Raw genomic sequence first — 16,850 nt, forward strand, 5'->3', positions numbered from 1 at the left:
TTGTATTTACAGAGCACTTGGTTTCAGAGAGGCATAGCAATCTGTCTTTTCATATTTGCAGTCTGAAAAGTACACCAAGACATTTATGGACGAAACCCTATATAATTATTGAATGTTTTTGTTTTACAATATTTCAATTTCAACAACGGCCTGATTTTATTAAGTCTTAATGTATAGAATTCCTATTTAAATGAGAAGAGGTCCAGGATCATGCAAGCCTTTTTTTAGCTCTGCATCAAAACAAATCATCTCAGGAATTAAATCCTACCCAACAGCAATAATTCATCTAGAAAAAGCTAGCAACTAATAAATCATCTGTTCTTAAGACTTACATTTAGATATAAACATAAATATTAAAAGCACATTTTTATACATGCCAACAGTATAATATTGTCAGTACTGTTAATATAATAACTGTCTGCAGCATGGAAGGTTACATATTTTTACTATGCAATATCTACATCGGGTTTTTTGAGCTATGTCAATAACCAACTATTCTCTGACTAAACAGAGGCCACTTGTAGATGAAGACATCAGAGAAAAACATAGGAGACAACAATCAGGATATGCCTAGAAAATATCATCATGAATGCATATACTCTGCAGTAACGACTGAAAGTGTAAAAATGTCCAACTTAGCTATAAAGCAAGGAAATTAAGGATTTTTATCCATTGCTTCTATGCCTTTGACCACAACAGTGAAGTAAATGGACTACATTTTTGCTCTTTGCTTTATGGGATGACTCTTCTGAATTTTTGCATTTTATAAATAATTACGTATATAAACATTATCTGTATGTGTATATAGATATAAATATTGACAAACAGATTACATTTTTAAAGTCTGAAAAATATAACCAGTAATCTAAAAATATTATGAAAATTATTAATATTATAATAAGCAAGGCAATTATATAATCAAGTGGGAATACCGCCTTCACTTAAGCAACACAGATGTGTGAAGATGGCTTTAAAAGTCAAGTAAAATCCCTGGTAATTTTTTTATGCTAGTGTGATGGCACTTCTGAAGTCTGAGGAAACATGAAATTTTTCATAATTTTAGTGCGAGCAGATTACCAGGTGTATTGTCTTCAAACTGTTTAAGTAGTGTTTCTACCTGTCTCTTTAATGCCTCTAACCCTCCCTTCAGTCCACTACTAGAGTAAAATATGACAGCTCTGAACACCACAGTACAGACGAAAAGCAGTTCAGTCTAATTTTAACAGTATTTACTTTGTACTGCAGTGAAAGCACTACTTCTAACATTAAGTTACTTCACAGAACTCAGACCACAGGAAGCATGTATTGCATCAATCTAAGCCATCTTTAGAATCTAGCATTAAAAGCATTATAAATTAATGGTGTATCTGTAAATATAAAACAATTTTAATTCCAAGAATTACACTGCCTCATTAATGTTTTAACATTCTATAACTTCTGTATATCAAATACAATATAATGCTAGATGCCCAAGCATGTGAAGTTATTTTTCTGTTATGCAAACAACAACTGGGTGCACAATTAATTTCTCAGCATCCCATTAGGCTTCAGTTTTTATTCTTAATAAATCAAATTTGACAGATGCTTCGTGTGCCTCACAAAACGAGAAATGGTTGCAATATCAGTGCATTCTGTGTAAATCACTGAGTAAAAATCAACTCAAAATGCAAATATCACGGTATGCTGATAGATAACTTTTACAAACAATTATTGTAAAAAACCTAAACAAGAGACACCCTTCCGTTTTCAGTGAAGTTTAAAAAAATGGCACTGAAAAACTGGAAGGAGAACTGGCAGTTTCCACCCAAAGATACTGCTACTGCCTTCTGCTTAACCTTGTTTCAGTTACAAATTAAAAGATTTCTCCTAACTGAACTTTGTATATATTAGAAGCATGGTAAGCATTTGAAGTTGAAGATGCAGCATCTGACATCTTTTTCCCATTCTACTGTTGAAATGAAACCAAAGGAAAGAAAGAAGGGGCTTAATCGCATAGCTCACATAGCTCTATTGCGTTAGTTGTTACATTTCATTTAATAAGAAGTGTTAAAGAATTAGATATTGACCCTTTACTGTTAGTAGGAGTCTAATTTAGGTACACAATAAAAGCAATTTTTTCACTCTCTCTGGCATTTAAAAAGGCAAGCTGAATAGAATTGTCATGCATGTAACAAAGTTTAAGGACACACAAATCATATCTTGAAATTTTTATGTTACCTCTGCTTCTACATCCACATTCTGTTTCAGAAGCAGCTTCAAAATGTCGACATGGCCATTCTGGCTTGCAGCTTGCATAGCTGTGTGTCCAGCACATTGCCCATTCACCTGGAATGTCAACACTTGCAGGTGAATTTCAAGACACACACACATACACACCTGTGAGGCTGTTTAGCAGCAGAAAACTTAAAGCAACAGCACAAGTAACATAATTTCAAATTAACAATTTTAAGATGCCTTTTTAGCATATATAGATCTCCTAGGTCTTGTCTATTTCATTTCTATAGTAGCTAGACTGAAGGAAAAAAGAAGAAATGGATTCATAACTAATATTAAGACATTAATGATACTTGGATTAAAAACATTCATCTTTGGGTGACTCCTGTAAAAAGGCAAGATTTTTGAGAACAGGTCTCAGATTTATACCTGTCCTTTGCTCTATGGTACTATCTCAGGCAGAGAAGCTCCCAGCAGCTTCTCTCGAAGAAATGACTTCTGTGGGTGGTTCTTACTGCTTTCCCTAAATGTCAAACTACCACGTTCATGTAACTTCCTTGCCAAATTTATGGCAACAACAGGAGAGAGTATGAACCCATGTTTTGTAAAATCTTAAGCTAAAAATCAGTGCTCAGAATCAAAGAAATTCAGACTCTTAACTGCGAGCATTACAACTGCTGTAGTGAAAAAGTCTGTAACTTTAAAATATGTTCCCTAAACAAACTCATATAATTACTAAGCATTTTCTTTTAGACTTTTCACTATTAGACAAGTTGGTAAAAGGAATCTGATAGAGAACAGATTAGATGAACTACCTTGTGAGTTAACAAAACAAACTCACAATAACAGCAAAAGCATCCTGAAAAATCTACCCTCCTTCCTTCTATCCCCCTTGAAAAAAAGAATTTGAAGACTCTTCAGTAATTGTGACCGTTTGGATCTCTGCACCAGCTCTGGCAGCCGGAAGTTGAAAAGTATCTTAATTCATGGCAGACTAAAGAATACAAAATCTGTCCAGCAAGAAAGAACATATAGCTCTGTGTTCACACAGCTCACACACATTTCATAGGACAACAAATGGGAGGAGAGACACTGGAAGTAGCTGTACTACTTCTCAGAAGACACACTACAAACTGGCAAGAACTATTCAGAACAGCTGCACTTCGTTTATTACTAGAGGCCCCCCAAATGAGACACTCCCAAAACAGAACACTTACATCTACATCTGGCCTCTTTAGCAAGTCTTCCACTTTAGCAACGTCTCCATTGGCAGCAGCTTTAACCAATTCTTCATTGAGATCTCCAGATTCTTGCGTTTCAAATAGTTTTTTCAATAGCTGGGACAATCTCTCTGTAATTGTTAACCAAAGGACAACTAAGATTACAATCCTAATTACACAAGAACAGAAAAAAAAAAACCCAGCTACATTTGTTGTGTTTCTAAGGCCATGTACATAGTAATACACTAACGATCATAAAATACCAGCTGTAAAGTTACTGAGTTTGAAATAAGAGCTGCACTCCAGTACCCTTTACACAGTGGAGACTGCCACATGAGACACTTCAGAACAAAGATGGTTGAACCACAAATAGCTTTTCTTCCGCAAAATACAAAAAGGTGGGACAACATAAAAACATGAACTTACGTACTGCTATAACAGACTTTCTAACATCAGGTATAGCCTGTCTTCTGTGATTTGAAACACTAAGTTGTTTTACTCTTCTAGATAGTTTTATGGCCACTATACTCAGATCTTTATGGAGAAAACTCACTGTATCTATGCCTCCTTAGGAAAAAATCTAGGAAACTATGTAGAAAGTTTCCTTGGCATTAAAGCAAATATGTGAAGAGGAAAGAACAACTAGCTATGACTAAAAAGAGGAAAAATTCTAGTTTCAATTGACCTATGAAACTGCCAACATAACACAAAACATGCTGGACAGTCTTTCTGCCTTGTTATTATATGAATGACAGCATGTTCAACAAAACTGTAGTGTGATTACATAGACACCAAAAAATCCCACTGTAATTAGTCACAGGATGTCTAAATTTTAAGACAAAAATTTTAAAGAAATAAATATCCTGAGTTATAATAACCACCTGCAACAGATCCTTCACCTGTGCCTATCTTAAAACACCTATTAAACAAGGAGCCTGCTTGTTACTGCCAGTGACGTTCTCTTCATGCCTTAGTCCCTATTTCAATCTTACGTCCCTTCCAACCACTCTGAAGTCCTTAGAGCGGACCTCCAAAAGTCACACCTGCACTGTGACCAAACAGAAGCACCTGATCAATATAACAACATCTCCATATTGACCCCAAGCTTTTTTTCTTGTCTTTCTTAAGTACAACTTCAATTAACTAAACTCCAAGTCTATTATTAACCTTGTATACAAACAATGTATTAGTACCTAGTAACATTTTTTTAATTAACACAATTACTTGCCATACTGGTTATTATATTACTGGTTATTCTTCAAACTTACCACCAGATGCATTACTTATAGCAGATCCTGCTGATGCCACCTTCGAGACAGCTGCTGGATTATAGGTCCAAGATGTCCCACAAACCTCTACCTTTAAGTCACTGTCTGAATAGATTTGCTGAACCCGACCAACTTTACCTAAAGTCTGAATTCAAGAAAACATCAAATGCAATTAAAACATTCAGATTTCTAAATATTTTATTTTTAGTATTATACAAATTTTATGAAGTCCATTGTTTATCAGTACAATCACTACCACCCTTAGACAGGTTTCATTACGCGAAACAAACTGCTACACCTGAACAAGTATTACACTGCATTTGACGAAAACTTAGAAGAAAATCCCTTTTAGACTCCTGCAGCTTACAGGTATATTACCAATAATAATCAGAAATACTGTACAAGCTTTACCATTCTATGAATGCAAACACACAGCTACTCACCGGAAGCATTGCTTCAGCCCACTCTCCGTGACCTCTCTGAAGAAGCTTGATTCTCTCCAGGTCATAACATACTTGAACAAGATCACCCACTTGGAACTGAGAGGTACCTCCTTCTGCACCTTGAGCAGCATCTCCACTTCGGACAACATTGGCCTTGGTGAGAACAGCTGGATTAAATGTCCACCTAAAGAATGAATTATTTAGAGTAGATATTAAACACACAAAGTGAAATATATGTTTAAAAAATATCTGTTGGGTAAGTTTCTGCTTGTACGCCTACAAACTTTCTGTGATGGAAACTATGGGTACTATATTTGCTGTTATCCGTTTTTTGTCCATAAACTTGCCTGTGGCTCATTAATTCATTAATTGTGGCTCATTAATTAATTTCAAGGATAATCTTCAGAGATATACATTTGTAAAGGCAATTAAGAAATATTCTGCCTAAGGGGAAGCAAGCTGACAGCAATGTTAAAGTCCTGAAAGTAGCTATACTGTTGCTTTATTTTTCCAGGGATAGGAAATAACTGGTTGAAAAGCAGCAGATCCAAGTTGTCTCACAAGGATTGAACTGTCAGGAAATAGCATGGGAAGAAAACAGAATTTTGGCCTCTCCCCCAGGTCAAAAGACACCATATTAAGTTATAACAATACTTTTCAATTAAATGGATGCCCCAGACATAACTCATTTTTCAATCAAACTATCCTATTGGTAGTATAAATTTCACTGATTTAGAGACATTTAGCTGTTAAGTCAGGGAGGAGACCACAAGACAAAGCAGCTCCTGCCACTGACTTTGCTGACATGACTGCCAGAAGAAAAGCCATTTGCATCCCTTTAGCTGGGAAAACAGCTTTGTTCTGCATTACTCTGCAATATTAACAAACATCTTGAGGGAAATCATGAATGAACAATATACTGTTAATTCTTTCTGGACAAACTGAACAGGTTAAACTCCATACACAACTGAAATGATATTCCATTCATCAGCTACTTCTTAAAGATAAGCCTAACACTTGAGAGCAAGAGAACAGAAAGCCATGTGGCCGTATCAGATTCAAACCCCACTGGTTGAATCAGACTCAAACCACCAGGTTTGAGCCTTGTTAGCATGGATGCAGCTAAGCAAAATTCAAACCTAAACTGCTATCAGGGAGTGGTTCTGGCTTGTCCAACACCTCCTATTCTTGATCTGTATTTACATAAATAAACATTCCTTTGAAGAATAAGACTAGATATGGATCATGCCAAGGCGACTCTAGTTTAGACAAGATCCCCTCAAAGTTTGTTACCTGTTCTCTTAAACTACTTTCCTGAAAATCCACAATGAATTGCAATTACCTTGCCTTTGAAACTATGGGATAGATAGCTTTTTATTAAAAATGAAGTTACTGCTTCAAACACTACATTTTGCAAATAAAATAGTCTAGAACATAATTTCTTATTTTGGACTCAAATTTTTACCACGTGAGAGAGGCAGCAAAATTTCTATTCCCACTAAAGCATCCTCAAAGTTAAGTCCTCATTACACAGCTAGAAGGAAATCTTAATATGTTGACACAAAAGGAGAAGAGAAAGCTTCTGGCACCAAGTAATCACAAGCACTGAAGGCACGGTAAGTTTGTTAGAAGCAACAATGAAGGCTACAGAACAAACCTGTTGCCACTTGGATATTGTACTACAATGTCATGGTCCTCATCGATGCCACAGACTGTTCCAGTTGTTGTTAAAGTTTCAAACATGCCATCAGTCCATCCTCCATGACCATGCTGCAAAGACTGCACAATTTCCAAGTCGAGGTCAATGTTTACAAGGTCACCTATTTGCAGACCACCAGGGTTTCTGTTACCATTTTGCTCACCTGAAAGGGAGCAAGAAAAAAAAAAAATTTACATCGTCATACTAATTTTCCAGGCAATTTAAAGAACAGAATTTCTGAGACTCACAGAATTGTTACAGTCGGAAAAGACCTTTGAGATTTTCAAGTCCGACCACCAACCTAGCACCATCACATGTTCACCATTGAACCCTGTTCCAAGTACCCTATCTACGTGTTTTCAACACTTCAGGGATGGTGATTCCACACCAATGCCTCTGCAACAGTAGTGGCCAACAAATAAACTTTGGAACCTCTGGCAACAGAATTTTGTGCTTCTTTTTGAGTTTTCAAGGCAAGTATCAGTGACACTGGCAAATGCTAAATACTTGTGACAAATTCCACTATGGGCTCTAACTGGGATCTTAGAAACTATCATATGGTGTTAGACATCTGGACACATAAAAGCTCTGGTGTCAATAAAACAACAGTGCTTTTGTGCAAAGAGTTAGTTTTATTAGATCTCTTAATATTTAAGCCAGTTCTGTAAGAATGAGCAGCTACGTTTGGCTTTTTAGAAATATAGTGCACAGGATACACAACACAATTTGTAACTTAATGAACACTTAAAAGTTCCCTTGCCATCCCCTTGGCACACTGACAGCAAACACAATTTAGAAAAGCATGACAATTTATCATTAGTGCACAGAAATTATACTATTCACATTTCACTAGTAAGGACAGTCCCTTTGGATGACATTTAAAAAGGAAATGGAAATCCAGAGTGAGTAAAATTAACACAAATCAACATAAATTTACTTCATCTTCAACTTACCTAACACAGGACAATGGTCTCTGTAGAAAGAGCCTCCTTTTGCATCTTGAACACATTTCAGGTCAGACTACGGAGAGAGATTGAGATAACTTTAGTCCTCAGTGACTGAGTCTCCAGGTCAGTGAAACTAGAACTGAAATATTTAATTAAGAAAGACTGAAAATTATGTGTACAAAAAACATGTTCCATGACGCACACAATCTCAAATACTTTCCAATCTATCAGCCGTGACATTCTCAAGACTTTAATAACCTTTACAAATATAAGAGGCTATAAAGGATGATAAATTTTTAGTTCAAAGGCAGGAATTAACACAAAGCACCTTTGCGTTGTTCTAATAACTTATTTTTCCTTTAAAAAAATAATTCTGTGAACACAAGCAAGGAAACATCATTTAATGCCTGCCAGTGCTGCCCACTCTTCCCAACATTTTTTGACAGATCCATGTTTAACTTGAAGAAAACTTGTCACTCAGATTCTATAAAATGAAAACTTTTCAATTAAGAATATGCAGAAGGGTATTACTTCAAAAAAGCCAACAAAATACTACACTGAGCTAAAAATGTTCTTTTTAAAGAGAAAAGTTCTAAAGCTCATCCTTCATAAAACTGTTTCATATTATGAGAAATATAAATTTCAAGTGTGGTAACCAACTCCTGTTCATAAAGCCAGAGGATTTTCTATAATTCTCCCTTCCTTTAGTTTTTTTTCCCCTGTGCAATGCTTAATTCCAAATAGTTATCATCTGCCATTGATCCTTATGAAACAATCCTAACTAAACAAAGGGCATTTTTGTGTGTAAAGTAAATTAGGAAGGAGATCAGAAACTGTAAAATGTGTCAGAATATTCTATGGCATGGGGGAAGAAGTGCAGGACAGGTGGTGGTAATGATATAATTAACCACAACTGAACAAATACTTGAACAATTCTTTCACTCATGCCGGAGATTTACTAACAGACTGTCCTCCTGCAAAAGGATTAAAATGAAAACTCTGAACTCTTTCAAATCATCAAGGCTCTGATGAGCACAACACCACCCTTGGCAACTGGTAAGCAGTCAGAAACAATACAAAATTCAGTGTATGTCCTGATCTACGAAGAATGTACCGCCACTTTGGAAAAACGATGAAGACAGCCAAAGGAAAACAATGAGATTTCAGCCGCTCTTCAAATCCCCAGAGAAACCAGAGCAAGAGCTTGCTCAGCGCGGCAGCAGAAGGCCTGCGACAGGATGCTGCCACCCGGTGGGCAGGTGCTGGGTTTAGCCCTGCCACAGACAAAGGGGCTGTGCGCACCATCCCAGATGGCAAACTCATTCAATCCCGGAATGAGGGACATTGAATGTGCCCGGGAGCACTGGGTCTCACCCACTGAATACAAGCCCTCCGGGTCAGGCAACAACCAGCTGTCTGTGAAGGAGACAAGGAGGGGTGCACATGCAAGAGCTGCTGTCACATTCTTCAGAACACTAAGAATAGAGTGCAGGAGAGTTCAAAAGCTCTCCTCCCTGCCAGGCAAAATCAGGATGAAAAATGGCTTGTGTTACAGAAAGTGTTAATGCACTGAGCAGTCGGCTAAAACCTAGCAGAAGAAACAAAATGTTCATAAAAAGGCTAATTACTATTTTACAGCTGACATTACTAGGAAGCCTGTTACAGTATCACCAATTTTATAGAAAAAAAAACCACTCAAACTTGCACTTGTATCTCGCCCTGTCTATGCCCTGCACACAGTTTATTTCTGGAGTATAATGATATGTTTAGTAGAAAAACTAAGTGGTAGCTTGGCATCCAACCTCAGCTTCACAACTGTCTTCCTTTCTCTTACATGATGTAGTCAATCTTTTATTGCTAAAGAATAAAACAAGAGTCTGATCAAGTTCTGATATTGCAGAAAAGCAAGAGAACATGTCTTTTTTTTTTTTTTTCTTTCCCAGAAGCCTTCAACAAAATAATGGAGTACCCAAAACATACAGAAAGATAAGACACTGACAGATACTAAGGTACTAAGTACTAAAGAAACTTACATACTGCATATAAGCAGAGTGCCTTTGGCAACCTGGCAACAGCATTACTAAGAAAAGTACTATTGACATGATAAAGGCCTGCAAATGCCTTAAAATATAACCAAACCCAAACAAGATTCTGGAGTTTTAAGACAGAAAACTGTACTTAGTTGTACTTCAGTGCAACAAAAACTGGGTAAGCAACTACAATTTTCCTTCTAGCACTCGGCTGTTCTACTTCTCAGAAAAAGAAAATAAGCTTTGTCCTGCTCAAGTAATTTAATTAAAAAATCAGGGATGATGGTAAGCTCCTGGTCACCCTACTCTGAGGACTGCATGGCAAGAGGCCCCCCTAGTGCACACGGAGCAAAAACACACATGGATGGTGCCTGGATGCACCAGGCTTCGCACTATAGAGAACCCCACTGGGATTTCTAAAAGTTATGAGTCACCCTAAGACCTCAAAATCAATCAAAATAGCAGATTGTTTGGAGATGAGATGTGCTAGTGTAAGAAGGAAAGTACCAAAACAAGGGATGTTATAATACAAGTTTTAGACTCACAGTGACACCACCAGAAAAAGAAGTAACAACTGTGAGGCTGGGTGTAATGTAAATACCTGGCAAAGAGAAACAAATAAGCTTTTCCACAACGACTTGATGCAGAAATTGTTTGATAAACCCCAAATAGTATTCTTACAAAAAACAGAAAAATAAGCTATAGATTTTGTACAATTTCTGTACAATTAGAGACAGAAAGCCCAGTTAAGCAGGCAATCAGTGAGAACTTAAGGAATCAAACATTGTAAAGCACAACTACCAGGTCAGTACTAACAGCTGATGCACATGAGCAATGGGCAGTAATGGTTTTTGCCTACAATGAAGAACTTCAGTCTTCTAGCATCCACACTTTAACTTACCAAAAATCTGCATTCCAGCAGTATGTGACTGTATTACATAGAGATCTCACAATCTGCCCAGTCAAATGGGAAATACAGTAAATGTAACACTTTACTTTGACATACCATCCAATTATACCAATAGAAATAAACAGCAGCAATGTCATCTTCATAAAACTGCACAGAATTAGAAAATGTAGAGCAAGGCCATCAGTGCTGGCAGATGGTGTAAAAGCACCATTATCCCTGACCTTGAGAAGGAAAACAAAGCTGAAGGAGCAGCTGACTACAGAAATAACTATCAAGTTATTCCGATCAATAGGGAATGCCATCCATCAAAAACAGGGAGGGAGGGTCTACAGACTTGATAAGAAAACTAGTGGTGCTGCTGAGAAAAAAAGGAATATTTGATCCAGATGCACTGTTACAGAACCTAACATCAGCAGCAAATACCAGGGGATCTTACAGATACACCAGCAGGAATAGTGCAACAGCTGCAATTTTTTAAGGTAGCAATGAATATATACAGTAAAGGTCACTGTAACTCTTTAAACTTACAACAGCTTTTGGCAAGGAAATCAGCCCTTCAGAGACAAATGGAAAAAGTTCAGTGCATGCTGCTTTGTCACCAGATTAAGGCAAGAAGAGACTGGATAAATCCTTAAGTTTTAGCTAGAAGTTTATAAGAAATACCATATTTCAAATTTCATGAACTCAAATCCTTCTCAGTTTTAAGAAGCTGGGAAAAGTGAAGTAATAAATGGAGAAGGTAGAAGATGGTAGAGAAAGTGACTCAAATGACAAAGCATGAGACACAGAAACAGTAGTAACAATTTCTTACAGAGGAAACCAGATCTCAGGCAAATCCTGAGTGAATGGTTTGTAACCTTACTATTTATTATAAGCACTTAAAAAAGCTTTGCATGTGTAACTTTTTTTCATAAAGGAAGATACAGTCTTCCTTGTCAGTTAATCCTTTAAATAAAATTGCAATATGATCAATAGGCACATTTCGGCTTAATGGAAATATTTTTCTTCACAACACAGAAAGACGAAAACTTGGTTGAGACGACAGGAGAAATGTAACTACATCAAAAAGAAGCAAAACAATCTACTGACAAATGCAAATAAATGCACAAGGTAAATATAAATATCTCCTTCCTCTCTGGATTCAAAAACAACTGACCACCTAAGTTTTCTTACTGACATCTAACTTTTACTACAGGTGATGTATTAAAAAACACCTGCTGCTTGCATAAAGGTGTCCAAAAATTCTTGATTTTGTTTTTTAAAAACAGTTATGGTCAGCACCTAAAAGAAACAGAAGGACACTAAACTAAGAAAATATTCTTGTTGTTCCTTCCTAAGTATCTTATTTTAATTGTTGTGGTGACAAGATAAATGACTAGAGGACTGAAGATCTGACCGACATTACAGATCTGACAGTTTTAACTACAGTGGAAGGCATATTTCTGTATATTTTGTAACACATGCAATGCCTAGTATACCAAGAAATCTACATTGCTTTTATTTTAAAAAAAATGTGTTAACAAGCAATTCTTAAAATCCTCTAAAGCAATTTCAAAGAATAATTTCATGGGTATCCAAATAAAAGTTGATGAAAAGACATTAACTATCCATCACCTAGAGGCACACAATCTCAACTTCCCTTATGAACTCACTATTTGGAATTTGTGGAAAAAAAGTACACCAACACAGATGGTGTGACAATACCATGACTTACAGATCACTGTGACAATGATGGTGACAACTACAGATACTTCTTTCAGAGGCTACACACATGAAAGCACAATCCTACATAACGAGAAACAAGGAGAGGCTAATTGCAGAAAAAAAAAAAGGCAAGCGGTACAGAGCAAAGAAATTCTGAAAGAAAAAGATTCCTATATAATAAAGCTGATTTAGGAGACTTCTGTGGATGGAACCATTTTCCACTGAAAACCAAGGGAAGTTGCCAGCTTTACATCCTCAGCTCACATGATACAAAGAAATAAAATCCAGACACAAGCCCCAAAAACAAAATCACAATCTTCTCATTAATTCCATATGACCTCTATTTCTAAAGGATATGTTCAAACATTTTTAAAGCAGGTTATGTGGTTAACAGCTCAGTTTGGCTCAGGACTCTGAATACACATAGGTAAGAAATGCGATTAGAGTAACCAACCATATAAGCCAACAGTAGTTCATTCTTACTAAGGATGTAGCTAACATTTTATCTGATCTAACAGCATCATACATTTTGGGAATTTGTGGCCCGTGGCAACAGAAACTCCCAGATTTAAAAGTCAGACTTCACAAAAAAAAAAAGGCAAGATGCACTTCTCAGCCACTTCATATATAAACAGTAAACACAGCAAACACAAATAAAACCTCCAAGTATCTGACCACAAATAAATGCATGTTTTCAGACAGCACCTGCTACCCCACCAGCCAAACCTCATCCCCCCCGAGGCTGGCAGGCCAGATAGATTAATTTTGAGGACCAGATGCCGCCTATCAGCTATCAAACAAGAACACTGACTTACAATAATGAGCTGTGTTTCTTTAATCAGCTCCATTAGCATGAGTCAAGTGTTATCCATTTGCAAGTCAGGGTCTCTTCCCAGCTGTATTTACATGGGTACACACTCTTGAGTATTGTTGATTCCACATTCTTTGGACCTTTAAAACCAATTTCCAAGTACCAAAACAGGTTTGCCCCAACTTTATGTGAACTTCCTGGCAGTCTTAGCTTTATGTAACAGCACACAAATAGTAGTAAAGAATAATAATGAATTGTACACTTAACAAATTATTAATCAGTTATAAAATTAAGCATTACATTCAAATGACTCCCATAGATATCCAAGAATCCATTCTGTTTGAAGTGAAAATTGCATTTGATCCGAACACCAAAGATACAATTAGTGTAAGAATGGATTACAACCAGGTAAGCACTACTTACACAGCCTCAAATTATCCTTTCTGTACATCCACATGTACATATATTTTCTCTATTTTCCTAAATACAACATCTATATATGTACTCTCACACACAGTTTAACGGGATTCTTTTTTTTAATTGACCAAATATTTGCATTTCTACAAAACTTGTGCGAAAGGTCACCATCATCCCATCAAATTTATAGTTGCAGTATTTAATGGAGTTTTCTAGAAATATTTAACACTTTCAGAGGTGGCAAAAGTTTGGAAACAGAATGTAGTTGATTTAATAATAATATATATTTTTTTAAGGGAATAACTGTTTCAAAGCAGAATATAACTTATCTCAAATATACTTTTTTCCTGAAGGAATCTTCAATGACTCCACAGCACTTTTACTACATAGATCAAAAATTTTAACATAGCAACTGAAGTCATAACAAACACAACAACAAAAAAAATCAGCTGATCTGTATCCTGCTCTATCCAGATCTTATAACTCTTTCTTTCCCATGTATCACAAGAAGGAAGATACCAAACATTAATTTAATGTTATACTACAAAATACAACACACATTCATTTTTGCCAGTATATAAAGAATTTTCCTTAAAACTAGAGGGCACCATGAAGCACATAATTTAATACTGATTTGTATTTTATCTCTAGGATCTTAACGCATCAGAAAAGCTGACCCGCACTAAATTAGTTTACTCTTTTTAAAAGTAACACTATTGTATTTACCACAAAAGTGGTATTTATTTCATTTTAAGTATAAAAATAAACTTGAAGTGAGGCTATATAAGGTCAAATAGTTTACATTCAAAAAAGTAACTGGTCATTGTCTAACATTTTATACTGTTACACATCTGACAAAATGACACTTCAATGTTAAATTAACATGATTTCCCTCTGCACAATCAAACAAAAATCATGCAGAGAAAATGCTAATTAAAATGTTTTAAGCAGTTGATAATCAAAGTAACCTTTCCTTGACCCACATTAGGATAAGAAAACCCAGCAACAGAAGGCACTTAGGCTAGAGTCTGACCCATTTTCTCTCAAAAGCTAAAGAAGTTGCTGGAGAAGCTTCAAAAGGAAACAGAAAAATTTACCACTAAAGCAAATTAAGGCCGTAATTTAATTCAACACCTTTCCATTTGCAAAAAGAAAATTGCTCTCAATAGCACTCCAAGTGTTGACAGTAATTTAAAAATTGCAAATCTTGCAGTAATCACACCGAATTTTGAACCCAGCTGAAGAGTTCAGGAGTTGAAGAACAGGGTTTTTTAAAAAGTTTGTAACTACGCTTGCCAGTCTTTTCTGAATTTTAATTTAAACAGTAGCACAGAAAGATAAATGTGTGTGATGCAAATATTTACTGTGGCAGGAAGCAGCTCTTAACTTCTAGTTATTCACATTAAATAAATTCCCAGATCAGACTTTCTTACTAATACATATGCATGACCCTTACAGCTGGATTCACAATGACCTGACTACCAGCATGCAAACTGACAAAGCATATTACAAAAGCAGGACCATAAAGCACAAGTTATTCTTACTGCCCTTCCCCCTTCATGCATTTTACCCGTTGTATTCTTTTATACTTACCATGCCTTCAAAACCAACTCTGTAAAGGTTTTTAGCACCATTGTCCCAAAGAACATATGCTGCGCTATGTGGACTCGACGCACTCCAATCTTGGATTTCAGTTACCTATTCAGTTGTGAAAATAAGAAAATGGTTCCTAGAGCAAAGACTCAGAAGCTCAATTTGAACTTATTCATTTCTTCAAAATAATTAATGATATTGCAGTTTTACTAAACCTGATAAAATTTTCTGAAGCTGTTTTCTGCTTGATGCAAGTATTCCCTAGGTGTGTTAAGGTAGAAGTCTGAATATATACTTTATAGGCCTATTTTTCTTTAGTATATTTGGAGGTTATCTAACTACACAAGCAGAGAACAAAATCTGAACTGCTTTGATATGTTCTTACCAGAAGCAGATTCTAACTAAGAAAAACAAGACAAAATTTTTTCTAATTGTTTCAATATGTCTGGTTTAACTTGCATTAGCCTGCTGGCTGTGCACTGTTAAGAGACAAGGTTTTATTTGCAGAGCCATTATGTTTAACAACAGTACAAAAGGAGAGTGAAAACGTCTTTTGCTGACATTTCTGAAATCAGGAGACCATGCACCAAATTCTGAAAACACTGCCATTATTTAAAAAAAGGAAAAAAAAAATCAGTTTCCAGAATTTGCTTTCATTCTTATTTATATTTATTTAAACAGTGTTTCTTCTATATATGATGTACTTTTCCTCATTTAAAAATATTTATATACATTTATATATGCAAAATATATATATGCATATATATGTGTATGTATGTATGTATGTATGTGTATATATATATATATATACATACATATTTTCAGATGTATAGGCAAACAATCCCCCTAATACAAATTTAGTACACAAAGCAGACCGTGCAGGATAAGACTCATTTTGCGAAGTTTCAGAGATTTCAATGTATCTTGACATGGGAAGAGGTAAATAATTGAGATGAAAAAAGTCGCATTTATATATCTCTTGCTTTAAGAGATTTAAACTTACTATTGCCTTTCAGCAAAATTCAAAATTAAATCCCCAGAAGTCCTAAGGCTTCCATAAATGTCTAGGATATAAAATAATCTGAACAAGAGTACAAAATAGGCTAAATATCATATTCAGGAACTTTTCACTCTCCTTTAAATGCTGTTTAAGTGTATTAAAAATAAATTCAACAAAAAAGATCAGGTCACCAAGACATAAGGGTATCCAGTTTTCAAATTTGGTGGTAAAAGTAACAGTATATTTTACAATGCCTGTTGTATGTTCATACTGATATCAAACCTTCATTAGTTCTCAAGGTAAATGGAAGTTGTAAAAGGAAAATATGCAAGGGTTATGATTAGTAACTTATCATTCCGTATAATTTTCAATAAATACAAATATTTTCACTATAGCACTGCATCAAAAGCACTCCTATATTGTCCTAAGCCAGTAACACAATATCCACACCCAAAACTTGCGAAGATTTTTAATTTTAAACTGGAGAAGTTCCTATAATCATTAGGTGAAAAACAAAACCCAAGGGTACCAGCGCTGAAAATCAAGAGCAAGAGGTACACAAATGCGCTGGCCCACAAGCAGTAAGATTACAGA

At 35.8% G+C, this 16,850-nt stretch overlaps 1 protein-coding gene across 4 annotated transcripts in view; it reads right to left on the reverse strand.

Moving 5' to 3' along the window:
* Positions 1-16,850, reverse strand: part of MIB1 (MIB E3 ubiquitin protein ligase 1) — a 77,757-nt gene that overhangs the window by 48,239 nt on the left and 12,668 nt on the right. For all 4 annotated transcript variants that reach the window (XM_014255359.2, XM_014255351.2, XM_088051249.1 and 1 more), the window contains exons 4-10: positions 15,257-15,361; positions 7,798-7,864; positions 6,803-7,007; positions 5,146-5,329; positions 4,703-4,847; positions 3,432-3,565; positions 2,218-2,325 (exon numbers count right to left, since the gene is read on the reverse strand). In XM_014255359.2, the coding sequence (XP_014110834.1) occupies positions 2,218-2,325; positions 3,432-3,565; positions 4,703-4,847; positions 5,146-5,329; positions 6,803-7,007; positions 7,798-7,864; positions 15,257-15,361 (948 nt within the window). The remainder of the gene's footprint in view (positions 1-2,217; positions 2,326-3,431; positions 3,566-4,702; positions 4,848-5,145; positions 5,330-6,802; positions 7,008-7,797; positions 7,865-15,256; positions 15,362-16,850) is intronic.

This window comes from Pseudopodoces humilis, chromosome 1 (assembly GCF_049639895.1).
Source record: "Pseudopodoces humilis isolate 2021_Gansu_Grassland_sample_001 chromosome 1, ASM4963989v1, whole genome shotgun sequence".
In the NCBI taxonomy this organism is placed as follows: domain Eukaryota; kingdom Metazoa; phylum Chordata; class Aves; order Passeriformes; family Paridae; genus Pseudopodoces; species Pseudopodoces humilis.